General features: G+C 45.4%; 2 protein-coding genes and 1 long non-coding RNA gene across 6 annotated transcripts in view; 1 reads left to right on the top strand and 2 right to left on the bottom strand.

The window, feature by feature from the left end:
• Positions 1-5,658: 5,658 nt before the first annotated feature.
• On the bottom strand, positions 5,659-11,597 carry LOC140651317 (uncharacterized). Of its 2 annotated transcripts, XR_012042346.1 has the most exons (5): positions 10,637-11,597; positions 9,263-9,467; positions 8,276-8,399; positions 7,529-8,134; positions 5,659-6,936 (listed from the first exon to the last, which is right to left on the bottom strand). It is a non-coding gene; the product is annotated as an uncharacterized lncRNA (long non-coding RNA). The 2 variants fall into 2 exon arrangements; XR_012042345.1 differs by having other exon boundaries at positions 7,529-8,399.
• Positions 10,153-18,854, top strand: SLC46A2 (solute carrier family 46 member 2). 3 transcript variants are annotated; one of them, XM_072860622.1, is made up of 6 exons: positions 10,175-10,286; positions 10,527-10,555; positions 11,068-12,237; positions 13,855-13,938; positions 15,616-15,772; positions 17,295-18,854. In XM_072860622.1, the coding sequence occupies exons 2-6, from the start codon at positions 10,531-10,533 to the stop codon at positions 17,350-17,352; spliced, it is 1,494 nt and encodes a 497-aa protein (XP_072716723.1). In that variant the 5' UTR covers positions 10,175-10,286; positions 10,527-10,530; the 3' UTR covers positions 17,353-18,854. The 3 variants fall into 3 exon arrangements, with proteins under 3 accessions (XP_072716724.1, XP_072716723.1, XP_072716725.1); XM_072860623.1 differs by lacking the exon at positions 10,527-10,555 and having other exon boundaries at positions 10,153-10,286; positions 17,295-18,851; XM_072860624.1 differs by lacking the exons at positions 10,175-10,286; positions 10,527-10,555 and adding an exon at positions 10,842-10,981 and having other exon boundaries at positions 17,295-18,851.
• The window catches only part of SNX30 (sorting nexin family member 30), a 51,759-nt gene continuing 45,142 nt past the window's right edge, over positions 18,781-25,397 (bottom strand). Inside the window, exon 9 of the mRNA XM_072860625.1 lies at positions 18,781-24,132. Coding sequence (XP_072716726.1) covers positions 24,073-24,132 — 60 coding nt within the window. The 3' untranslated portion in view covers positions 18,781-24,072. The remainder of the gene's footprint in view (positions 24,133-25,397) is intronic.

The following is a 25,397-nucleotide window of genomic DNA, read 5'->3' as shown; positions in this document are numbered from 1 at the left end:
AGCTGTAGCAGGGGAGGGACAGGGCTAAGCAGGACCAGAGCTACAAACATTAGCATGGACATTCGCACTAAAGATGACTTTAAATTATGTTCTAGTTATTGAATTGACTAGGACAGGTAGTCCAGGAAACTATTAGCAGTGTATGGGTCCAGCCCTGCACTCCTCCCCAGGTTGAAGTCTGAAGAGCATCCCGGTGTTTCACATGGTGCAAGACCAAGGGGCAGGGGATATCCTGTCACATCAGCAATAGGACAGGGGGAAAAAAACAAAAAAAAACAAACAAAAACCCCAAACAACAACAGAAAAAACCCCGAATGCCATTCAGATCTCAGTGTCTGCTGCTAGCTTTGGCTGAGCCCTGGTTAATTGGCAACCTAACCCACTGCTTTATCAATGGGGTCTCCAGGAAGAAAGCTTTTATAGTAAGCAATAAATGTGGCATCAGTGTGAGAGCTCCTGCTCAGTGCCAGGCATGTGTCATCTCTGCAGTGAATTCAGGGCGGTGTGCCACCAGGAGCTGGAAATGTTTTGGGCCCTGTTCCAATCTAGACTGTGGCAGTAGTGGTGAGAAAAATCGATGAAGGAAGAAAAAAAGTGTGCAAAGCTCCTTCATCACATTCTCCATTACTGCAAACTGCACGGGAAGGATTGCATGGTGCGGATTTGTGCAGTAGCAGTGACATCTGGAGGGCGGATTGCACTGACCATGGGAAAACCTTAATTTCCACAGATGTCCCCTGGAAGCCACATTCTGGGAGCAGCCGATACCCAGGACGGACATGCTGACTGATGCTTTCGCATCAGTCTCAGGGCCCTATGAGTGCCAAACCCACAACGATGGCACCTGCGTTACTAACACAGCAAAGGATATTGGGCTCAATATCCCCCTCTTGGGCTCAGCAAAGGATCAGGAAGAGAGCCATGGCACATCTCACAAGCTTCCCACGGGGAAATAGTTGGGTTGGGGACCCCAGAAAATGCTGCTGTGCTTAGCATGCACACCCAGTGCCCTGGGCATGCCTCCTCCCATACAAGCTTCTGGGGTGCACCAGAAGTCCCAGCCAGCCCTTGTTGGGAGCAATTGCAAACTCTGTATTGCCTCAGCAGGCAGCTTGGTGGAGGGCTGTGGCTGGGCATACAAAACACTTTGCAAGGGGCCATGCTGCACTGAACTCGCTGTGGGGACTGTTGCTGGCTGAGAAGGTGTGGGCAGGGCAGGGGGGAAGAGTAGGAGGCTGGAAACAGCTCCACAAAGACAGCAGGGTTTCACACTGGGCTGCAGCAGACAGACCAGAGCCGTGCACTCCCCCTTGGGGTGTCACTGATGACAAGAGGCTGTGGCTCAGGTGAGGCAGGACGCTTATGTACAAATGGCCTCAACAAGCACTTCTTCCTCTTGTAGCATCTGGGAAAGCTGAACTCTCTTGGCCTTACCTTAAATTGAGCATCAAGTCCTCAAGCTGCAACTGAAACACAAGAAGCCAGGAAAATGCTGCAAAAACGCATGGATGATGACATAACCCTGGTGAAGCAGCACCTCGCACCACTCATGCAAGGCTTCAAAAGTGTTGCAAGCAAATAACCAGTCATTAGAAAGGAGGGAAGAGCCTGGGTCTCTGCAAAGCGTCATCTACATGGAGAAAGGTGGAGTTTCCTGATACACAATGGGAATTGTCTTGCTGGGCAGCTTTGTCACCCCTGCATTGCATGGAGGAGGCAGAAAGTGTTCAGCCCTGCTTAATTGGAGTGAAAGAAGGAAGGTGCTACAGTAGGGTGCTTGCTCACTCCCTGGTAAGGCTTGTTTGCTTCTAGAAGCGTGGCTTTAGGGTACAGCACCAGCCCAAGGTGGACCCAGACTTTCACAGCATTACCCTTTCTGGCTCCCTGCCATCTCCTTGCCGTCTGCTGTTCCCTTCTAGTTTCCATATGATGCTATCCGCACCCAAAACATGTCTGTTTTCAGGCAGCAAGACTAGATGGCTCCCATGAGCACAGGTATCTCACCCTGCTTCCACTGAGCCTCACAGTATGGAGTAGACCCTCAATCAGACCAAGTCCCTAGCCACAGGTCCCTGACTGACTGCCACTGCAAGGCCACTGCCCATCAGCCTCCAGTCAGGCTCCATCCCAGGCTGGTTTCCCCTCCTCAGGTATTTAACTGGATTTACACTTCTTTGCCAAAGCACCGCATGGAAGATGGATAAACCAAGACCCATGAGACAAACCTGACGTGGACCAGATCCAAATGTACCAAAGCATTTAGATACCTAAATACCTCTAAGGATCTTGTTCTTTGAGGGCTACACAGCACTGAACTCAGATGGAAGCCCATGGCTTGTGTCAATGCACTATGAAGTGATTGTATGTTAGTGGGGTTGACTTGAAAGGGTGTTGGGGGAGAACCAGGTGGAAAAAAAACCAACCTTCTCTTGTTTGCATTACTCATGCAAAAAGGGGCATGATTACAGCTTTGTTTTTAATGCTGTGTTTGATGAAAACAACTGAGCCGAGCTCCAGCCATGGAGTGCTGCAGAGAAGGCAAACTGAGCTTGTATGAGGTGCAGAGAGCTATTTTTAAAGGGAAAGTTAATTGCAAGTTGTGGGACTTTATGTATAAAGAAAGTGAAAATTTCTGGCAGGAATGGAAGCGGGGCGGGGGGGGATAAGTAAAGCAGGTCAGAAGGGAGTGGTATAAATAGTGGAAAACAGAAAGATAAGTAGGGGAAAATCTTGCTGATGGGAATTTTTCATGCAGGGAGCCATTTCTGACGCCAGCTGAAAGCACGCTCAGCCAATGCTTGAGCAAGGATGGAAGCTATATGGAAAAAAAAGTATATTTACCCAAGCTCTCTGGAAACCAGGCAAAAAACTCTGCCAGTTACAGCATGGGTCTCACATGCTGCCAGGTCCAGACTATGGTGGTGCAGGACCAGATTCAGCTCAGCTGTCCTTCTTGGCCACTGTTTGCTGAGTCAGTCTTCAGCAGAAGGCAGCCAGGAAATAGGTGAATGATATCATTGCTCATAAGCCCCATAATTTATTGACGTGTGGACTCTTTGAGTTTATAAATTAAAAGATAGTCAATATAGTCTGTCTAAGCTTTGCAGGATGTTTCCAAGGAATTTACTATCAAGATGCCCCAGCACTAAAGGATCAAAACAGCATTTCAGTGCCCCAAAGGGCTCTGTTTGTCAAATCTTCCTTAATCCCTTGTTCCCTTCCTGTATAGAAGTATTAAATCAGTGTGTTTTTAAATGTCGGGGAGGTCACTCTCTGGGTTTACTCTGTAGGCATCTGCCTGCTTTGCCCTAGGCTGCCCTTGCTATGTGTCCTTGCAGAGGGTGCCTGAAAGCTCATGGCCAGACATGGCCTGTTAGCTGGTAACAGCTCCCACTGGCATCTTGGAGGTGACATCCAACACAAAATCCCTGAAGGTGTTGAACTGGGATAGCTACTGACTCTTGGAAAGTGGTGGTGTGGAAGTGCACGACATCTGGCAATGAGAGGCACAAGCCCACATCACCTGCACATGGTCCAAGCCCTGCAGCAGCAAAGCAACCTCATCTACAGCAGAGCAAGAAAAGCAAGGTCTTCTGGAGGGAAGAGCATGCAGTTGACATGGCCCTCAGCCATGTCGTCTTGATTTTCAGCAGACAAGAGTGTCTCAGGTCCTGCAGCAACTGGGAAGTTCATCAGGAGTTAGCAGTCCTTCAGGACGTAACTGCAGCTGGCAGTCCTCCTTTCAAGGGCATCACTGGCACTCAGCTGGTGACAAAAGTGCACTCTGCAAAGCCATGCTGAAATGGGTAAAGTGTTTGGGAGATGTCTCCCCATAGCCCCTGTGCAGTTAGCAGGAGGTATGAAACCACTTGGAGGAACTTGCCAGGAAATGCAGAGGTTGTAGAGGGAAGAAGCAGTGCTGCTCTCGACCAGTATGGGCAGTTCAGCCACTACACAATGGGGCATAAAAGCAAAGTCTTAGTTCAGCAAAGCTTTGAATACCCCAGAGTGCTGAAATGAAGGGACAAGGGAATAGCAAACACCAGTTACAGCAGCTGTCTTGCCACACAGCGTAAAATTTACAATTGTATATATTTATTCATGCTTGTTAGACACTGAAGAACTGCAGCCTGGAAAATGTTAGCAGCAACAATATTGCTGGAAAGCTGCCCGGACTTTCTTGTTTCCCTGATACCTTTTACCCAATACCCCTCTTCAACTGCAAAATTTCCTGCAGATACAATGGGACCATTCACAGAAAGGAGAAATAACGCAATATTTTAATTCCATTAACGTCTTTTTGTACACATACTGGACTCCTAAGGATACACAAAATCTGTGAAGGCTGTTCATTCACTAGCTGCCTGGAAGGGTGCTAGCTAAAATTCTCCTGAGTAGCACACACAGAGACCTGCATTGCCCTATCTACATGAGCTTTCTCCAGGGCCTGGAGCTTTCTCCTGGAGCACCTTGTCTGATGCAGAGTTGTGGGCCTGGGGAACCCCAGACACATCTGCCCTCTGTGTCGAGTGGAGGTGACACCTCTGCATGGGGTTGCAGAGCCTCAGCAGCCCTTGCTGCTTTCCAGGGTGGGCTCCTCCAGCACCGGGACTGCAGCTTGCCCACCCAGGCACATCTCTGCTCTCTTGTCTGAAGAAGATTACCCCATTTATGCCATTTTCCACTAGTGCCCTGCAGCAAAGTGGGTATGGACATGGTCCCCCATAGCCTCCCAGCCACCCTCATGGAGGATGCTGGCACCTTTCTCTGCTGTCCCAGGGACCTCTCCACCCTATCAGTCCAAAACAAGTGCCCCCACTCTCAGGCTGCAAGCTGGATAATTACCCAGGTGTGGCTGTGGCACGTGTTAAAAAACGGGGTTATACCTCCTCTGCAGTGCCTCGTGATGCCAGGTTGCCTGGAAGTCCTCAGCTGGCATTGGGGAGTGTTTGCCGTGAGACAAACAGTGATACTCACTGCCACGCAACCTCGTACCCCGAAACCACCTTGGGCTGGGCTCAGCAGCCACCACCAGCTGCGCTGAGGGGCTTGCGAGTGGTCCATGGAGGACCTGCCTGGCTCTGAGCACATGGTGCTCTGTAATGAAGGAAAGGGTTTGAGAGCTTGTTACCAAGTTTCTTGTGTTTTTTTATTTCTGAGCCGCAGAGGTTCAGTAAACATCCCCCACTGGAAGAGCTGCTACATGGAAAAAGAGGATGGTGTGGCTCATAAATGTCACCAGAGTGTGCTGCAGCATCTGCAGCTTTGGGGTTGTGTATGCTGTTTCTTGGGGTTTTTTAAACAAATAATGTGTTTGACAGGATGTTGTGCATAAAATAGCCTGGAAAATTTAAAGACCCCAGTGACTAACACCATAGCTAATCTTTCTTGCCAATTTCTGTGCTCAGGACCTGGCCCAGCAGAGTAAACAGAGAGCGGCTGCGAGGAGTGAGTTACCATCTGCCTGCTCTGAGTGTCCAGGGTGGATATCACTGCGGCTTACTGCAGGTCATGGCTTCAGCACTTGTTTTACCTGCCTTCAAAATGTAAATTTAGCCACGCAGGGGGCTAACTGGGGATCTGCCAGGTGAAAACAGCTGGATTACCAGGCAAGATTGTCTCCAGAAGGACTAAGATTTAAAGAAATATTTTATCATCCCTCCTCTCCTCAAAAAGCACTATGCCTTACACAAAGCACAAGGCAGAGCCTGTATCTTTAAGCATTTACAATGCTCTTGATTGTTTCCACCTCTCACCCTGGAAAATGGGGTGGATTCATCCCTTTTCTCTCCACTGTCCTGATGTCCTCTGCCAGCTGCTGTTCTTACCCGCATGGAGCCGCAGGCTTATGGAGAGATACTCATTCCCTCTAATTGTACCTGGCTAGGGCTGAGTTATCCAGCAAAGGTCCTACCAGCCCAGAAGAATCACCGCTCCTCTTTCCCTTGCTCTTCTTTTCGTCTTCCCCCGCTTCATGCCACAAGGACAGGTGGTTTACTATTTATTTTTCCTCCTTTATTCTGCCACGTTAACCTTTCCAATATGCTCTGTGTATAGTCTTCCCCTAATTCACCTCCACGCTTAACACACAGTTCCTCTCCAATCTCATAAATCCCAAGTCAAATTTACTCACACACTCCTTCTTCTACAGAGCTTTTACTCACCCTTAATGCCTTTTCTCAAACTTATTATTATTTAAATGCGTTTGCAGGCTTTTCAGTACCCATTCACCATTGCCATAAAAGTTTCTAGACCTACATAAAAAACGAAGATGTGAAGTAGGTAATAAAAATTATTTCTAAATAGCTTTGGAGAGCACTTGGCAAGGGAGGGCAGTTTTTGGTTTTGAACCGAGTTTTTACAGATTATTGACTATCGTTCATTCAGTAGTGTAATTTTTTAATAGTCATGTTTTTGCTATGGTTATTTCATTCTTCCAGACTGTCCACTTTTGCTTTATTCAACATAGGATTGCTTAAGCTGTAGTTCTAGGATAGTTTGTTTCATTCCATTTCTCAAGTCCACTGCTGCCTGCACACTCTTGAAGTTTGCAATGCTTCCATGCCAAACCCATATATGCTGACAACAATTTTAAAAAGACATGAATATTAATGAAAAGGAGGATGCGAACACAAAAAAAATCATCTAGCACCAGGAGTATCTGGGGCTTATCTAAGAACTACAGCAGGATTTGTTCTGTGGTCCAGCTGATCAGGCAGACACCAGGTACTGCAAGAAGCTTTTTTTCCTGCTTCCATGGAGAGGATTAATGTTAAGGCATACGGTTAGCTGTCAGCACTATTAATTGCCTAAATTCCTCAAGCTAAAGAAAAACGAAGCCAACTCAGCAAAAAGTATGGGTCGAGGATGCTGTGTTTTGTCTTTCCAGCAGAGGGAGAAGCCCACAGGAGACTCCAACCAGGTAAGCAAGAAACTCTGAAATGAGAAAAACAGACAAAAACGTGACATGTGGGGGTGAAAGCAAGACAACGCAGGTTTCCGGTGCTACGTGGTCAGCCAGCGTCTGTCCCAAAGGAAACTGGACAGTGCTGCTGTTTCCAGCGCCTTGCTGCCCTCCCGTGTTGCTCTCAAAGCGGTGGGGAATGCCAGCTTCTTCCAAGGAAAGGCTGGTGGACCTCCCGTACCCTGGCATGGGGTCACCCCTCCTCACCGTGCTTCACGTCAGTGCACCCCATGAGGTCTCTCCGTGGAGCAAATCCATTTCCCAGCTTTTTTTGCAGCCTGCACACTGCCCTGGGCTTTGCTCGTGTGGGGCAATGGGTGAAGCCTCACAAACTGGGGAAGGAGGTGCCACGTGCTCATACCGCCTGTGGCCTGGGCTTCCTCTTCCTCCCATGAGCAGCAGAGGAAAGCAGATGTCCCCATAGGTGATCTCAACATGTCTGGTGGTGCTGCAAAACCTCCTGAATGCCGGACTGCTGGCCCAGGGGTCTCGGTGTCTGAGACACCTCAAGGTGCACCTGTAAGGGCGTGGTCCTGCTTTTTATTACGGCAACGGTGGACTTACCAGCTGTTGTGCTACAGACACTGGCACCAGCATCGTGAGTTTCCAAACAGCCTGGATGTCGTTTTCCAGAGACGCTGAAACAAGGCTGCTGGGTTGGCCTTTGGCATTCAGGCATTAGCATCTACTGCTGGCAGCTCTGGATCCGACGAGACGACTGCCCTGGACCAGGATGCCGCATCCCTGTGGCGAAGCAGCAGCTGCCAGGAGCCACTCCCCCTGCCCCATGCACCCAGCTTTCTGTGCAGCCTCCGCTCCCCCTCCATCTCCCCCAGCTCTGCAAGCAGAACCATGTGCCTTGTGAGGACAGGGGCCGTAGATAACTAAACGTCAGCCAGCGAGCAAGCCAACCTCCCAAGCCACAGAGAGAAAGAGCACAGCTTGGTAGTACAGTCTGTGGTCATTTATGACAAATATGTATTTTCCAAAGGAAAACAGCCGTCACCAAAATAGCTGCTTCTCCCCAGTGTTTTCAACCAGCTGTCCCTCCGTCCTGTGCTGTAACGCGACCGTAGCTCCATCTGGGCTCAGACCCAGGTGCTTCCCAGTCCCCAGTCCTGTTTCCCTGCCTTGCCACCGCCACGAAGCCACAGCGTGCATCAGGACGATCTGCACGTACGAAGGAGGAGAAGGAGTTACAGAGCTGATTTACCACCTCAGAGGCGAAATGTCTTGCCAGCCAGAGACTGGAAATCACAGATCCCATCAGCAGGCTTAGGCGAGGGATATGAACAGGGCTTGCGCGCTCACGTTGGATTGCAGTCCTGGATGTCAAAAGGACCTTTTCAAATGAGGAGTGCTGAATACCAGGCTCCAAAATGCTGGTACCTGCCAAGCCCAGCTGCCCCAGCATACTGAAATCCCTACAGCAAACCTGTTCAGAAAGAAAAAGTGATGTAGCTGTCATAAATGGTTAAAAAAAAGAAAAAGCAATACTGCGTAGGAAGGTATAACATCGCCACAGGGAGACATTTAACGCCTCTATTTGGCCAGACTGACAAATGTCCAAGAGCTGGTGCAACATGGCGCTGACCTGGCCTCTAGTGGGTCGCCAGATAAGAAAACTGTAGAGAGGGATGCCCTAAAACAACATATTCCTTTTCCAGCAGGCTACAGCAGTGTATTTTTGCTTTTAGACTAGTCTCAGTGATTCTGTAGGTGCATTTTTCTTAAATGTCAAGGGCCAGACTCTTAAGGCTCTTAAGGCTCCTCTGTGTTTATGCTGCACGAGCATATTTTAAAGTGGATGCAAATGTCCCTATAAATATTAGTAATATGAGAACTGGGCCCCATGGAAAAGCTGATGCTAGAGAATAGTAATTTTGAAGTCTTTGTGGCATCAAATTAATATGGTATTCATGAAAAGTAATTTGCAGTGGGAAATAGTCTGAGGCCTGGGTTAAACTCTTACTTTAGCATTCACTGTTTTGCAATTACTGATGTGAAATTACATCCTTCCACGAGAACTAGTTCTGAAATGTACATTTAATGTGAATGAACACTCAGAATATCCTGGAAACATATATGTAAGTCATGAGATCACTACTGGCATTTAGCACAGTTCATTAGCTATCTAGGCCTGAATAGCATTACGCATAACACAGTATCGCCTAAATGACAAGTGTCAGATGAATAAGCCAGGCAGCCTGTACATGCAACAAATTGCAGAGGAAAAATATCCCTTATTTAAGAGTTGAGCAGATCTGCAGTCCCTCAAGCGCAGTGCCTGTAACATACCTCTGTACTCCAAGATAACTAATGTCCCAAATTGAAGCTTGAATGGGACAAAGTCATTTATCTTTCCCTCCAACGTCTGGTGGAAGAGACAGGGCTCCTTGGGTGAAGCGAAACGTGGCAATTCCTCTGGTTGTGTTTGTTGCTTAAACTGGTCACAGGCTGATGCCTTGGAGCTTTCAGTAAGGCTGGCTGGAATTTTTATCCTCTGGAAATATGCCAGGGTTTGGAGAAAAAGATTTGTCCCACTTCTAAATAAAAACTAAAGACACTAGACACTTTTTGCAAAAAATCTGGGGAAAAAAGCGCCAACTGTTGGAACAACCCACGTTATATTTTACAGCTGGCTAGAAGCCTTTTGGCCTGACAAAACCCAAATTCTCTGGTGAAACTGAAATTGTCTAGCAGCAAATCATTCTAGCAGACAATTCCCCACTCCTTTCCCTGTTAGTTCTTGGGACTTTTTCCCTTGAATTGAAATATAAACCAAAAATCATTGCACAACAAAACTAAGAGTGAAAAAATGAAACTCCTGAGCCATGAGTGCACAGGCATTGAGTAAATGTCACCTGAATCAATAGAGAATGCAACAGATGGAGGTTTTAACGTTGTTCTTGCAAATTAATCATTAATTTATTTTTTAAAGTAATCATCATAAATCTTCCTAGAACAGATTGTTATTCTGCCTGTTATGATTCATTAAACCAGTGCAGAATGAGATCATTATCATTTAAGTTAGCATTTTTGAGGCTGCCAAATATCCGCCAAGTATTTCCTGCAGCTGGAACCACAAGCATCTTCCTTGGAGCTGGCAGCCTGCTTGCGCCATATCCTGCTCCAAGAGCTTCTTGTGCCGCTGGTCAGCCACACCATCGTGCCTGCAGGGACCCCGAGCCGCTTGGGGCAGGTCGCTTCGCTTGGCCCCCCCGGGCAGCAGCAAAATCAGAAGTTGACTTCAAGCTGCAAAGCTGTGTGTGGCATCAGCACCTGCGGAGAGGGGCTGGGACTGGAAGACCCTTCCCTGGAGGTAGGCTCTCACCCACCCCAGCCTCCAGCTCAGCTGGCCGATTACTGGGGCACAGCAGTTGCCTGTGCCTTTGGATAAACTGGGACTTTTCCCCTCCTCTTGGAAATTCCCATGTTGTAAAACCAAAGGACACAGCTGGCAGAGTGGCAGCCGTGGGAGGAGGTTACCAAAAATAGGCTTTTTCCTATTTCTTTTTGGTGCAATTTCCTGACTGCGTTATTGAAACAACAATGACACAAGGGACATGATGCAGCAACAGATGGGAGCAGGTAAGAGCAAAAGAGCCAACAACATATTTGCCTATAGAAGAAAGTGAAAAGAGCTAGTGGTAAGGGGAATTCACAAATTACCTGACAAAAAAGCACACAGCCATCCCCTGCCCCCGCAGCCTCTGAGAGTCCTCTGACACATGAAGGATGCCAAAAGGGAAAAAAAAACAACCCCAAAACAAACAAAAAAACAAACCACCACCCCAAATTGCAGCGATTATTTGTTATGGGCATTTTCACTTCTTAAACTGGGAGAGAGAAATTCCCCTGGGTCATCTGACCTCTGTTGAAACTACACCAGGAAGAGGAGCAGCAGCAGTTGGCGAGTGCAGGGCGTTCTCCAGCTGCACAAAAGCCTCTCGTGTGTGAGCTGGAGATCAGAGCAGCACAGGGATGTGTGTGCGTGCGTATACGTAGCAAGGCGAGGTGCAAATATTCTCCCAGCCAGATCATCTCTTGCACAACTGTCTGACTCTGTGCAGTCCGGCAGACCTTTCGTTTTTCCTCCACAGATCCTCTCCAAGCATGCCTCCAGAGCAGAGCTTCTGAAGAGCCATTTCCTCTAGCACATCTCCCTGAAAACAGCTCTCCCCAAGAAGAGGTGCCTGCCGGCAGCATGGTGGGGGTGACAGCGATGAGGACATGGATTGAGCCGGTGGTCGCCGGTTCCCAAGTGGCCAGCGCCTTCTACGACACGGCGCTGCTGCTGGTGGTGAAGAACTACTACAACCAGACCAATGCCACTGCTCCCTCCCATGCACTGGAAGATGCTCAGCAGAAGGCTGTCTCTAATTTTTATATTATCTACAACCTAGTCCTGGGCCTGAGCCCGCTGGTGTCAGCCTATGGCTTGTCCAAGCTGGGGGACAGGATGCATCGGAAGATCCCCATCTGCTTCCCTCTTCTCGGCTACTTGGGCTCCAAAACTCTCCTGCTCCTCCTGATCCTGCTGGGCTGGCCAATTGAGGTGATGTATGGGGCTGCTGCCTTCAATGGGCTGACAGGCGGTTTCACCACGCTCTGGGCAGGCGTCATGGCTCTGGGATCCCTGGGATCCTCCGAGAGCAGGAGGTCTCTGCGGCTTATCATTATTGAGCTGGTGTATGGCCTCGCTGGCTTTCTGGGAAGCATGGCATCTGGCTACCTCTTTGTTGGCTTCAGTGACCGCTATCAAGAGGGCACCGTGCTGGTGGGCTGCAGCATCGCTTGCTATGCTTTCTGCCTCCTCTACAGCATTTTTGTCCTGACAGTCCCCAAGCCAGCAGCTTCCTCTCCAGCCACAGCCAAGAGTGCAGAGGAGGTGGGCAGCCAGCTGCCAGCCCACAAAGAAGCAGCAGCAGAGAGTTCCCAACCTTCAGCAAGCAGCAGTTCCACTCCAGGATCTCCCTCAAAACTCATCATCATCATGCTGTTTGTGGCAGCAATCCTCTATGACCTTGCCGTGGTTGGTGCAATGAATGTACTCCCACTCTTCTTGCTCAGGGAGCCTTTACGTTGGAATGCCGTGCAGATCGGCCACGGCAATGCTGCTGGGTACGTGATCTTCATCACCAGCTTTCTAGGGGTATTTGTGTTTTCCAAATACCTGAGGGACATTACCATGGTCATGATTGGAGTGGCATCCTTCAGCGCTGGCATCCTCATCATGGCCTTTGTGCGGTGGACGTTCCTGTTCTACATCGGTGAGTTGAACGGCCACTCGCACAAGCGAGAGCACCCTGAGAAAGGGGCTGGGGTGTTTCAGCGTCTTTTGCACTGCTTCACCACAGGTTTCAGAGCAGGGAGCTCAGCAGACCGTCACACGAGTGATTCCCAAGAGGGCTTCATTATCATTCCCCTCTGCCCACATCTCACTTTGTACCCCTTAGACTGAGCACCCTACAATATCCAGAGGACACATACACTCCTGCCAAGGCTTAGTTTAAGGCTGGTTGACTTGTAATTTGTCACTTGGCCATAGCCCAGATCTGAGCAGGGGAACAATGCTCACACTGCAGGGGAGTGGGAATTCTTGCTGGCTACCTGTACTAGTCGGACCACACTGCTGCATTAATGGGAAGCACTGGCTTTTTGTGAGATAAGGCTTAAGGCTACAACAGAAACTGGCAAAGGTTTCCTATTAAGCAAACATCTTAAGATGTGATTTATTTTTGTTATATTAAGGCATTTATGGCTGATGGGAAACTTAATAGTGAAACATTGGAGCTGCTTTAGCAACTAAAATATCATGAGAATGTAGTGTACAAATCTTACGCTATGTATAAATGACCAAGGGGCAGGTAACAACAGATAGGACAGCATCCCACGATGAAGGAAAGGCAAGTTTATTGTTGGGAGGTAGCCTCTGCAGGAACACAGAAAACAAAACCCCAGAACTGCATCCATTGTGGCAGTGAGATGGATGATTCATATATGACAAACAGAGTATCGTGTGTTGCATGGCTTTGAGGTTTTGCTTCTGAAAGTGAGAAAAAGATCTAAGAGAAATGGCCTGAAGCCATTTTTCTGTCTGCCCCTACAGGGAATGAGAAATTGAAAATCAAAGAAAGTTATTCTAAAGGGAAAGATGGTAGGATATTTTATTTGTGTACAAAGCCAAACACTGAGTGAAATTTTTAATAGATTTTGTTTGTTTAGGCAATCAGGCTGGGGAACAAAAGATAAAAAATTAAAATTAAAAAATGCTTGTTTAATATTAAGTCCATCATGAATGCATGCTGCTACACAGTGTGCAGGATGCTTATTCCCTGCATTGCAGGAACACCTCAGTATACTAGACATGGACCAAGTACTCACTGAGGTTGGTTCTGCTGACAGGAAGATAATAACAGCTCCCTAAAAGTTTCCACACTAGAGAAAGCCTAAAATACTGCACGTCAGAAGCACCGGGATAGAAAACAGCTATAGTGTTATAAAGGCACTGTTCCTGCCAAGGCCGTGTAGCATGAGGTCCTTTCTCTGCTGGTTAGACTCAAATCATTGGCCTCACTATCTCAAAGGATAGTGCTATATTCCATATGCGCTGGGATTTCAGGCTGAGACCAAGAGATCACGGCTGGTTTGGGTGAAGCACCTCTGCTAGTGGGAGCAATAGGTGGCTTATCCACCGTCGCTTGGATGAAGTGAGGACCTACACTCCTACCAAAGATTTGTACTTCTTTCTGGTACTCAAGAGACAAGAAAAGGTGAAGCAAAGGCCCTGCCCAAGCCAGCAGCACATAGTCTTAAAAAGCAGTGGTTGCTGTGTTGGGAGACAAGGAGCAGGTACTGATGATAACTACATATTCATTGCATTGCAGCACGGGCAGTGATGCTCTTTGCACTCATCCCCTTACCAACCATCAGGTCCATGTTATCCAAGCATGTCGAAGGATCATCCTATGGTAAGTACTTTGGTTACCTTACTGATCAAAAAACCCTCAAATCCCTCCATTCAGCCTAAGGTACAAAGAGAAAGGTAAGTTATTGCTGCAATCTGTGCTTTGCATAATAAAACCAGAATAGTTGGTACCACAAACGGGAAGGGAGGAGCAGAGAAACTTGCAGGACAAGATTGTCACATCCAAACTTCTCGTCCTTGGTTGTGTCATCATTTATCCACAAAATTTTCAGCACGTGCTTCAAGAGATTACTATCAGTGTGCAGCTCAAAGGCAGGGAAAGTATCTAAGGTGCTGCTCAAAAACACAGTACTCCAGGGAAAACCAAGAGAAGCAAGACATTGGGTTCAAGCACTGTGATACTCACAACCACTTATATTTGGCTTCTTTTACTTCCAGTTTTGGGAAGGGTGGATTTCTTTCATCTTCTTTCAGTTATGCTCTCTAAACATGTCTCCAAGTGTTACCTGGCAATTTCTTCCTGTCAGACCATGATTTAACTAACAAAGGATAACCTTTGCATAAAAATTGGCCTGTTTTGGTAAACAGGAGCAGAAATTCTATTTTTAAAAAGTATCAGAAAATAGTAAAATATATGCATCTTACAACACTGTATTGAAGGCTACCATTTTTACCCCAATGAGCTGGATTCAGACACAACAGACAGGACTGGCCATGCATTCAAATAGCACCTCAAGCCCATGACTGCTCGTGCCTCCTCCAAACATGTTCCCACAGCCATCCTTTGCATCCTTTTCCCTTCTGCCATACGAACACGACACCGCTCTGTCGCCAGTTCGTTCCTACTACTCTACTTGTGCTCCTCAACGTGCTCCATAGCAAAGTCACCTACCTGCCACAAACAGCACAGCTCACACCCCAAATTAATCATTATTATTAATCATAATGTTGTTTTTAACCTCCACCATGAGTCATACAGGCCACACCTGATTACAGTGGCAGACCAGCTCTCGAGCAGGACCACACAGCAGAGCAGCCCTTGCCTCCTGGTAGTGTGTTGTCTCTTTAGGTGTTGGCCGCTGGTGCTGTGCGGCTGGGGAGGGCTGCCAGGACAGCAAGCTCAGCACACAGCCCTGACCTTGCTCCCAGTCTGCACATCCCGTCAGGGCTGGGTTACTTCCCCTTCTCCCATTTACCACGACAGCAACAGAAGGGTGCACTTCAGCAAAAAAAAGCTGTTCAACTAGGGTTCAGTTTCTGCCTTTCCTCTGCCCTAAACATCCTACAAATCACACGCACCTCCCCATTTCAGGCATTGTTAGAATTTTAACCCAGTGGACCACTCTTCTGGCCTAGGGCAGAAGCAGACCCTGACTAAAATCTCTCCTGTCCTGAAGATGTTAGCCCAAGACTACCTTCCTACCTCCTGGGGAAAGGAGCACTTATTGCCCAGTTTATTGTTGCTCTTCCAAGCAGCTACCTCTACATCTAGACTGTTTAAGCAGACAGTTTTCTAGTTGGATCTTTTGTCCTATGCCTGAAAGAAGGAAAAGTTATTTAATTCTGGTCTGGAACAGAAGCAGATACAAGCTTATGCCATCTGGCGCTTATGCAGCAATGACCACATCGCTCTTCCACACAGTAGTGATCCTGGATTCATCAGGGAGGTACCAGAGCTGGTTTTTCCTCCCCGGTAACAAACTATGTTCCTGTTTTACAGGTAAGGTGTTTGTCCTGCTGCAGCTGTCTTTAGTCACCACGGGAGTAGTGACATCTACAGTCTACAACAAGATCTACCAAAACACAATGAACTGGTACAGCGGCTTCTGTTTCATTTTGTCTTTTCTAGTTGGCTGCCTGAGTCTCCTCCCTTTAAGGTAAGGAATAGGAAGGGTTTTGTCCAAAAGGACATGCTGTATTTTCTCCATGCTTCCTGATTCTAGGTCTAAGGTGTATAATACAGATGGGAAAAATAATTCAAAAAATTAATTTAAAAATAAAAAAAATTGGAAGAAGAGAATCAAAAATCTTGCAGAAATGAGTTGACAAATATCAAGGAGATTCAAAGAATGGAACTTGCAAGGGATCTAGCCAATGTTTTTAATCTTCTTTTTGTTTAATCTAACATGAGTGCTGTAGGAGGAATATTTGGCAGGGTTTAAGAGCTGATAATCCCAGGGGACAAAGTCTTCGCACAAACGTAGTGCTTGCTATTGTGAAAATAGTAATAAGTAGAATGAGGGAGTAATCCTACACAAAGTAAAACATTAAAAAAAAAATCCATTACAGGTTATTTATTCATTGTGATAGAAAAGAATAATCTGAGTCTCCCTCAGGTGTTTCCTTCAAAGATAAACCATTATCACATAGTGAAGGAAATGGTTACTTTTCTGATCCAGTGAATTTGCTCAGTCGCTCAGTACACCTACAGAGCGACTGAGAGGTACAATTTCAAGAACAAGTTTTAAGCACAAAACCAGCTTAATTTGAAGAGAGAAAGCTGAAACAGCATCTCTATCTACTCATCCAGGATTTTTGAAGGATCTCCCTCCAAATGTCACCTTGGCCATCATCCCCTCCCCAAGACCCTCCAGCTCGCTGCATTACTAGAAAGAGCCTGACTCTTCCAGTATGAAGTTAAAATGAATTGTGATAATGTCAGTATTTGATCCATGCAACAACAGTATTTTCATTCAGATATAAGGCAGGTACTGGATAGGCTAACATCTGATCCCAGGCAAAATTCTTGCCAAGATTTGCTGTGATGTTTTAAAAAAATAATAGTAGAAAGTCTAAAGGCACTTATGTATACTAACTTCAGTGTTATCACTTAGATAGGAAGAAAAGAAAAAGCAACACTAAGGAAAGCTCCTACACCATCAGCTCTGCCTCCTCCAGAGCACCGAAGGTTTTCTGGGCTTGTGACACATCTGATGCCTGGTGTCAGCAGGACTATGAGTGTGGGGAAGGCTACTTCATACTCATCATTCCCCTGGCTCTGCTTTCCTCCTCATATTTTCCAGACACAAGAGTGACTTGTTTCTTACGCACAACCCTGCTATTTAACAGGGTTGTGCGTTTAACAGACACTGCTAGCTACTCAACTGCTTTTTAATACAGGCTCTAAGTAGAAGTTAGCACCATTATCAGCACAAACACGGGTTATTAGGACTTACAAGTCTGAAAGATGACAAATGGTGCCAACGTCATTGCTTGTACACAAGAGTAATTTACAGAGAGGCTGGCAGATCCTCAAGAGGAATCACACGAGCACTCAGCCAGCTCCAGAGACTCACAGCAAAGTTTAAGCTAAAGAATTGATGGGGAAAAAGCAAACTGTAGTTTGAGAAAGTAGTTTGCTAGCTCTCTTGTAACCTGCATTTTTATCGCTCTTTACAGCATCATGGCCATCAAACAACGTTCAACTACTGGCTCCCTTCAGATTCTGACCAAGTGACAGAGGCTGTACCAGCTAAAGCATCTTTTGCTCTTTATCAGCTCTGAGCTACCAAAGTGGAAGGTTTGCCAAGCATTAGTCCCCACAGTTATCATCATTACGAGAAGCATCTCATTTGTGTTTCCATTTCACAACATGCCACGGACTCTCAGCCACTGAGCTCACAGAGGACAAAGAAATTTGCCCTGTTATTTCTGCAGTACATCATCTTGCGGAGTACCTGCATTGGCTATTGCGCACCAGCAGTCTTCAGAGCATTTTGCTTTCCTGCTAGGCTGGTTAGCTATAGCGCAGAGGGACAAGAACAGGGTAGAAATGAAAACGACGTTTCTAGACACATCATTCAATGTGTAAGGGGAAAGCAGAGGATCAGTTTTCCATTAGTTCCTTCTTGTCTGTTCATTCAGAAACCTCAGGGCAGTTCTGTGACTTTGGGTGATGAAGTAGGGGTCCGCAAACCACGTGTTGCATGCGCGTGGTCGTCAGCAGGACACACCTGCTCCCCGAGTGCTACAGAAGATGTGTCAGCCCAGCTGATCAATGTTATGTAGAAGACCACTAAATACAGAAATAACACAATAAAAAAAAAGTAAGATTAAGACACTTCTTAGAAATCCATACAATAAAGCACTCCTGAACAGATGTTCGCACCCCTGACTTCTGGGAGATTGTCCCACTGTCCCCGACAGTGCTTTAACAGAGGTCATGGGAAGACACCTATGACTCAAGAGCCAATACCGGCTTTTCAACTCACACCACCAGGACGTGCTACTCGTGTAACAGGTTAAGAACAGGTAAGTGCAGCACACTACTCCTACAGGCTTTACGGAGGTGTAGGGACACTAAATGCCAGCTAATAGTCACCTTGTTACCCCAGCTTTATGCTGGGTTGAAACCCCTACTGAAAGGAACCTTGTACAATACAGCAACTGACATGAGATGTTGTCAGCTAAACCCAAACATGATTCAAGAGACTGGCATGCCCCAGAGGGAGCAGGGCTTAAATTATGTGTCTACTTACATGCTAATTGAATTAACAAGGAATAAGTGGCTTCCAAGCTCCTGGACTAAGTAAAGGCAAGTTAAAAGCCTTTCAGTGACTAAAATAATCTGGAGGCAAATCAGGCAGCTTCAGTTCGAGCCACGGATGCAGCAAGCGGAAGCTGATTACTCACTGTGCAACCCCTTATTCTGAGGAAGTTGCTGCTGCCCGTCCCACCCACACACACACTCTTGCAATCTTTCCTCAGCTCCAGGCTTCACTTTCAAGTAATACCAGATGTACGACAGCAACAGACAGATGACTTTGAGTTAAATCAGCAGTGGAACAAGATTTTAAGGGAAGGGTGTTTCTGCAGTAAGACGGTGAGCTGCCCAGCAAAATAAGTGCACACAACATTTCAATGGTGAAGGCTGCAAAAAATGAAAACTTTATATTCTAGGTAAAGGAGTCATCTTTTAATACATTTATTGGTCCATTCCATTAAATTAATTGAGGTAAACAAACGGTGCATTTTAAAAAAATGTACACACTAATAGAGAATTACAAACAGTTTTACCTCAAAGTGTTTTTCTCCATCAATACTAGTTCCATAGTAAACAATGCACAAAGTATATTTATACAGAGATATATGAAAGGGTATAGAAACATGCCAGCACCAGAAGGCAAGACAACATTTCATAGCCTGCGAGTCTGAACAAGAGCACAGTTGCCAGATTTGGTCGAGCGCAGGAAACAAAGGCCTCCTTCCCATTTTTACGTCATTTACTAGCTAATTCACACAGAGACAAGACTTTTCACAGCTTTCATTTTGGTTTTTAATGGTATGAATGGTGACTCTAGTTCCGGTGAGTGGGTTTATAGAGGTTGAAAGCAGAAGAGTCTGGGCAATAAGTCAGCAGGGTTTTAGTCCCAGTACTGACACCTTCAACAAGGAGAGGGATGAGATCCACCTCCACTCACAGCCAGCTTGCCTTCACCTGCATGGCCCAACTCTCCAAACCTTAAGGAGAGACAGAAGGATGCAGGCACAAAGGAAAACAGAACAAGGACGGTGCTGCTTTATTTTCATGTACTAAAGACAAAAGCCCTTTGGCTGTTTGCTATTGTAAGACTGTCCCTCTGCAATCTGTCTCCCTGTGCAGTGGGAATGTGGCACTGACCCCAACCCTGCTGCTTGATGTGAAGGTATGGATACATATCCCAGCAGCAGAGTTAAGGAAATGGTTTAGCTTCAAAGCATAGCGTACCAAGGCCTTCAAAGTAGTCTAGAACAGCAACTAGCCTTTAACGTTTTAGCATGCCACTTACATAAGGGTGACCTACTTATGCCTTTTTGGAAAGTGCATTATTTTCTGCACAAGTACTGTGCCTTAGCCATGCAACCTTAAAAGTAGCCCAGTTCATTACCAAGTACTTGTACAAGTCAGATACCCCGGCATTACTCCAAAGTGCTACACATAGAATTAAGCATTGCCGTTTTATTCCATAAAATTGGTTAAATAGCACTTCCAAAAAGTTTAAAATGCAACATTCACACTGCCAGAAGGCAAGTTTATTCCTGTGATCCCCAGTTTTACTTTAAAAAAAATATCTGGCAAGTAGTAGCAAGTTGCCTACCTTAAAAAAAGGCCCTATTTTCCCTATTTACTGGTTGTTGTAGTAAAAGTGAATACACCAAGGGAAAGACTGTTCTACCTTCGTAATATAAGAAGGCTGAACATCTAATGAGCTAGTCTATGCAATTTTGCTCAGTGGTTATCAGCACTAGGATTTTAAACAGTCTGCAACATTAATCACACTCAGTTAAATTGTGCAAGTTTTAACAAAAGCATGGCTCCTGTTAAAACACTGAACAGTCCGTGGTGGGCTGGGAGGGAATTCTTTTGTACCCTGGCATCTGCAGGACCGACACCTGAAGCAACATGCATCGCGAAAAGGCTATGCAGAGCCACTGCTGCAAGGCTACCTCACAGTACCTCCGCAGGACCATCTCTGCCACTCATGCTTTGCAGATGTTCCTCTTTCTACCACTTATCCTGCTACTCTATCCTTACCACAAGTGTCAGTGTGACAAAAATCCAAGCAGACTTCAGTGAAGAATCCATAGTTTATTCTTTGATACAACTCATGTGAGAAGGGTTCGTGTCTTTAGGGCTAAACCTATTACCTTTTCATTTTTCAATGGATACCTGAAAAAGCCATGATGTTTCAACATCTGTGTTTATTGCAAGAGTCAGAACCTGGTAAAGATACATATGAACAATACATGCTTCATTACCAAGCATGAAAACAAGATCTCAGTGCTTACGTTATTGTGCTGGTGCCAGTTAAGAGAAGAAACAAACATCCCAGAAATTACCCAGAAGTAACCAGGACAGCAGTGAATTATGTATCCTCTGAGAGGGAACTTGGTCTGGCTATGATTACAAGGAAAACTGGGCTAATTTAAGGACTGTTGAAGGACCCACACGTTACACAGGCTTATAGAAAGGGTGCAACTACTTTTGATGTCATTTTAGTGCATGTGCAGAGGGTGACCTTAAATGAATGAACACTCAAGAAGTTACTCAAAGCTGAAGCTCCTGCACTACTCCTGCTTCCCTTTACCAACACCTTTTACTTTTCACACTTAAGTTTGGGCCATCCAAAGGAGAGACTCCTATCCCATAAGGATTACAGGATAACATGTCAGAGTTTCATTAACAGTTCAGATCTCAACTTCCCACTAACAGCAGTTAAGTAAGTGCACTCTTTACAAGTGTCACTTTATAACTTAAAAGAGTTTTCCACTATCTTGTAGTTCTCCCATTGGGCACTGCTGCCCCAAACCTCGCAGTCAGGATCCTCCCCACACCTCACTGCCTCTCCCACAGCTACCTAGTGATCTCCAACAGCTCTTTATAAAGAGCGTCCTCCGTAGCCCATAGGAGCTGAGACCCACCACTACACACGCTTATTGCACTGCAGCAATTCTTGCAGAGGACTCCTCTTTTGAATGTTGTTTTACTTCCCTTGTAGGTGCTTAGGAAGTTTTGGGTTTCCACATCACATAAGAAATTCTATCAGTGGCCACACCTGAGGCACATGTTCCAACCTCTCCTCCAAGTCAACTTGCAGGTGCCACAGAGCCACAAACTCCAAGAGAGAAGTGCAAAGCATGCCTGACTTTCAATAGCTTAGCCAGAAAGTGATTTATCTGAAATCAAAACATGCTTTGGTTGAGGACTAGTTTAAAAACTCTGCTGCAGAATCAGTGGCATCAGATTAAAGAAAAAATTTAAGCTGATCTTCAACAGCTCCAGCCTCAACAGTAACATGTTGATTTGAACTTCACTTGGTACTCCCCACTGTCCATTATGCTTCTCATGAACAGCTGTGATGTCAATTGCTAAATTCCCCAGAACCAACACCAACTTCAGTCTGACATAAAACTAAGAGTGAACAGGACCTCAGTGTTGTAAGGCATCAGACGAAACCTACTCACCTGTAGGAAAAACCCCACCATCCTTTCTACTCATCTTGCACTGTTTTTTCATAAGGTGAAGGGAAGACTGTCCAAATATTAGTTCAAATTACATTTTGTTTGACTCCCAGTGATGTTGCAGAGTCAACTATAAAATTGCACTTCCCACACAGAAACCAGCTCAAAAAAGCATGTTGATCTCTATTTGTGGGAAATACGGAAGACTGTAACCCTGAAGTTAAATGTTAAGTGTTAGATCTTAGATGTTAAATGTTAAAAGACTGTTAAATGTTATGCAAGTGCTTACTTTAGAAGGGAAAGATTGAAGAAAATACTTGGTTAATCCTTCAAGATGGTCCCCTTAAGCACTTCCCTTGCACAACAAGAGTAGTTTGTCGCTCTGGACCTAACAGCAACTTAGAGTTCTCATTTACACCAAATAACTGTATATTGATAAACTCTGAGCTTAAACCAAAAAAGCATAGTTTGTTTAGTACCACAGAGCTGTCAATGGAGGCTGAGTCAAAAAGGAAGACCTCTTAAAATGTCTTAAAGTTGACTTTTGCACCCAGAGAGCATCATCTCATTAGCCTGACAGCTACCACATTGCTGCAGTAACTCATCTTGACAGTTGCTATAAAGCCACCAAGCTGAGTAAGGGGGCTTCAGGTATACTTCGTGTTTATGAAGGGATAAAGTCCAAACCAGACTGGTACCTGGTAGGTCATCACAGGAAAACACAGAAGTTGCACATACTCAGTTAGTGCTCAGATCCTTCATAAGACTATTGCCAGAGATCAAGTAATCACTCAAGTTTAGCAGTAAGCACTCAGAGTTATTTATTCCCCCAAATCTCAATATTACACTGATATTGGCCCCAAACCCCCTCACTTAGGATGGTTAAAAAGGAATTATCTGCATGCTGTTAAACCAAGACTCTGAGACCCTGGGAATCATGGCAGCATTCCTAAGGCCATTAACACCAAGCAGGCTTTTACTTGAGGTTGGACTGCAAGAGAAAGGGAAAAAAGGGACTTGCAGAAGCGGTTACATTTCTAAAGGCCAGTAAAAACTACTAAGAAAATAGATCTGTACCAAAAGTAGTCTTAAAAGACTTGCCGTGTGGTTCAGTAGAGACAGGTATGAACACTATCTGTACCTAACAGGGTACCCACCTATCCCCACCGACCTGTTTAAGGCAAGTTTCACACACAATGATGCTTGGTGTAAGCAAGCATTTGACACTTTTTTGGCTTTTGGCTGCTGCAAAAAAAACATGGGGAGAGAAAGCAGAGTTCTACCTTTACTACAGCAGGCACCTTAAGTGACCAAGCCCAAAGTGGCTCTAGTTCAGAAAAAAAAAAAAAAAAACAAAACCAAAAACGTTTAAAGCATGGACCAAGAGAATTCTACCATGCAACTTCCAGAGCTAACTTTAGCAAAAAATACACTAAAGACTCATACTTGCTTCCACCATTCCCATAAGCCTTGAAAGGCTGCTGTTCAACACACTCCCGCAGCTAGGCTGATTTTGATCCCCAAGTCAGTCACAAGTACACTTCAGCCAACTGACATGACTTTATAATCACCAAGGTAAATAAAGATACTCAGTATGAACCAACAGCATGCCACACTCACAAAAACCACAGTTCATGCTTGCATCACAGGCTATCTGCAGGTGGTGTTGGTATGTTCTGACTAGGACCAGCCCAACTCCCACACAGAAAAGTCACCAGAAACCATTTTATTCAGAGGGAGCATATGGGCAGTAGCAAAACAGAAAATACTCATTTCCAGCTTTTCCCTGTCCATCCAAAAAAAGGGATAAGGATTAGTTAGGGAGTACTGTATCATAGGAATAACTTTTTTTTTTAGCAAACAAAACAGAATGGTAATAAAGATGTCATTTGGCACCTTGCAGTAGAGTTTTATTTTCATCTTTTTAGTGTTCCACTCATCAGTTCCTTCCAGACTAGAGAGGTAAGTTTTATCAAGATCCCCATGCACTTTCACTATGAACCCCCAATCACTCCATAGGATAAAGAAGGAACCATTCAAGATAACTCAAAAAGATGAAACATACCCCAGTTTAAACACAGAAAGTGGGGGAAAAAAAAATAGTTTTCAGAGCGTCTGTTCCAGCCTAAGTGCAGCTGGCGTTGAAGTTAAGTTGACAAAAGGAGTCCTTCATACAGTTCCAGTATGTCTAGTGGTACTGAGCGTAGAAGCACTAGACTGTCCATGAAGGTACTTCTTATTTGGTCTCTGGCTTGTCTTGCAATAGTGGTATAATTGACTCCCACGCCGTAAGGCACTGAAGAAAGAAATAAAGATTTAAAAAAATGGATTGTACATCAGTTCTTGTAACTTTTGACCAGCCCTTCCAGACCAACAGAATGCAAGTTCAATAAAGGCTAGCTGGGTCTTTATAGATTATTACAGAACAAGTAAAAAAACCCCAGAACCTCAAAACAGCAAGAAAGTGTTCAGAAAGAATAGCTGCAGTTTCCAAACAAAGAAAACAAATTAAAGCTTTCCGAAGTCACCAGCTGGCCCAAGCCATTAAAAATCATCATAATACCCAGGATTTCCAAATTATCAAGCTAGATGCTTCTAAACTGAAGAACACCACAGCTTTCAGCTAGGCAGACAAACTGTTTCTAGTAGAAATTCACAACTTTGTGGTGTGATTTTGGGAGAGGGCTGATTTGGACACAATGGCAGCTATTATAGACTACCTCCAGCAAACTTATTTGAAAAACCCATGCATTTAGGGAAGGTAGTTCAGAGACACAGTGTACTCTGGTAAACCTCTGGGACTTGACTCCATTACATGACGAACTGGTAGTGCCTGGTATAGTAAAATAAAAGTGGAGTCTAGCTTCTGGGTTATTAGAAAGTCACTCCAGGCTTTGGAATCATTTCCCCAGACACTTAACTTACTCCAGTCCTTGTGCTGTGTATCATTACTGTCTTTCAACCATGTACTGCCCAGAAAAACTGGACAAACACAGACCATAGAACACATTATTAAACACTGGGAATGGGCAAAGTCATCACCAGCTCTTATATCCACAAGTCACTGTTGTCAAGCGTCTTCCTTCTAATCTTGCTGATTGTACTGCAGGTGAATAGAGTATTTCCAGTTGTGTATCTTGAAGTGATTAGACGCTTTTCCTACCAAAAAGCTTACTTGCTGCAGCTAAGAGCAAAACTAGGATGTGCAGATTTAACTGTCGATTGCAGAGGCACTGCTGGATGTTCAGTGGAGTCTTTAATATCCCCTCCACAGCAGTCTCAGAACAGAAAAGAAACCAGCGTGAAGGAAGTTCTGTGTGATTAGTTATGAATTACTGCCAAGACAGACATTGGAAGGGGCAAAGGAAGTGCATATTAATATTACATGGAGAGGTAAGCTAGCACAGGAAAAAGTTTGTAAAAACTTTACAAAGCAATAGGCAAGAAGATAACGTATGTCACCACGCATAAGCCTAGTAGTGTTTAATATATCAAGCACTGCATTGGGCAGTACTGTTCTAGCATGAAGGAAAACTAGACTGGCAGCATATGCAGTTAAAT

This window comes from Ciconia boyciana, chromosome 4 (genome assembly GCF_034638445.1).
Source record: "Ciconia boyciana chromosome 4, ASM3463844v1, whole genome shotgun sequence".
NCBI lineage: Eukaryota > Metazoa > Chordata > Aves > Ciconiiformes > Ciconiidae > Ciconia > Ciconia boyciana.
Note: the sequence above shows the minus strand (reverse complement) of the source record. Positions and strands in the feature narration are given on the sequence as shown.

Excerpts from the sequence above, each read along its gene's own strand:
- SLC46A2 (XM_072860622.1), top strand. The coding sequence starts at position 10,531 with ATGATGCAGCAACAGATGGGAGCAG. Across the intron at positions 13,939-15,615 it reads TGTCGAAGGATCATCCTATG|GTAAGGTGTTTGTCCTGCTG; the intron begins GTAAGTACTTTG and ends CCTGTTTTACAG. Across the intron at positions 15,773-17,294 it reads CTGAGTCTCCTCCCTTTAAG|CATCATGGCCATCAAACAAC; the intron begins GTAAGGAATAGG and ends CGCTCTTTACAG.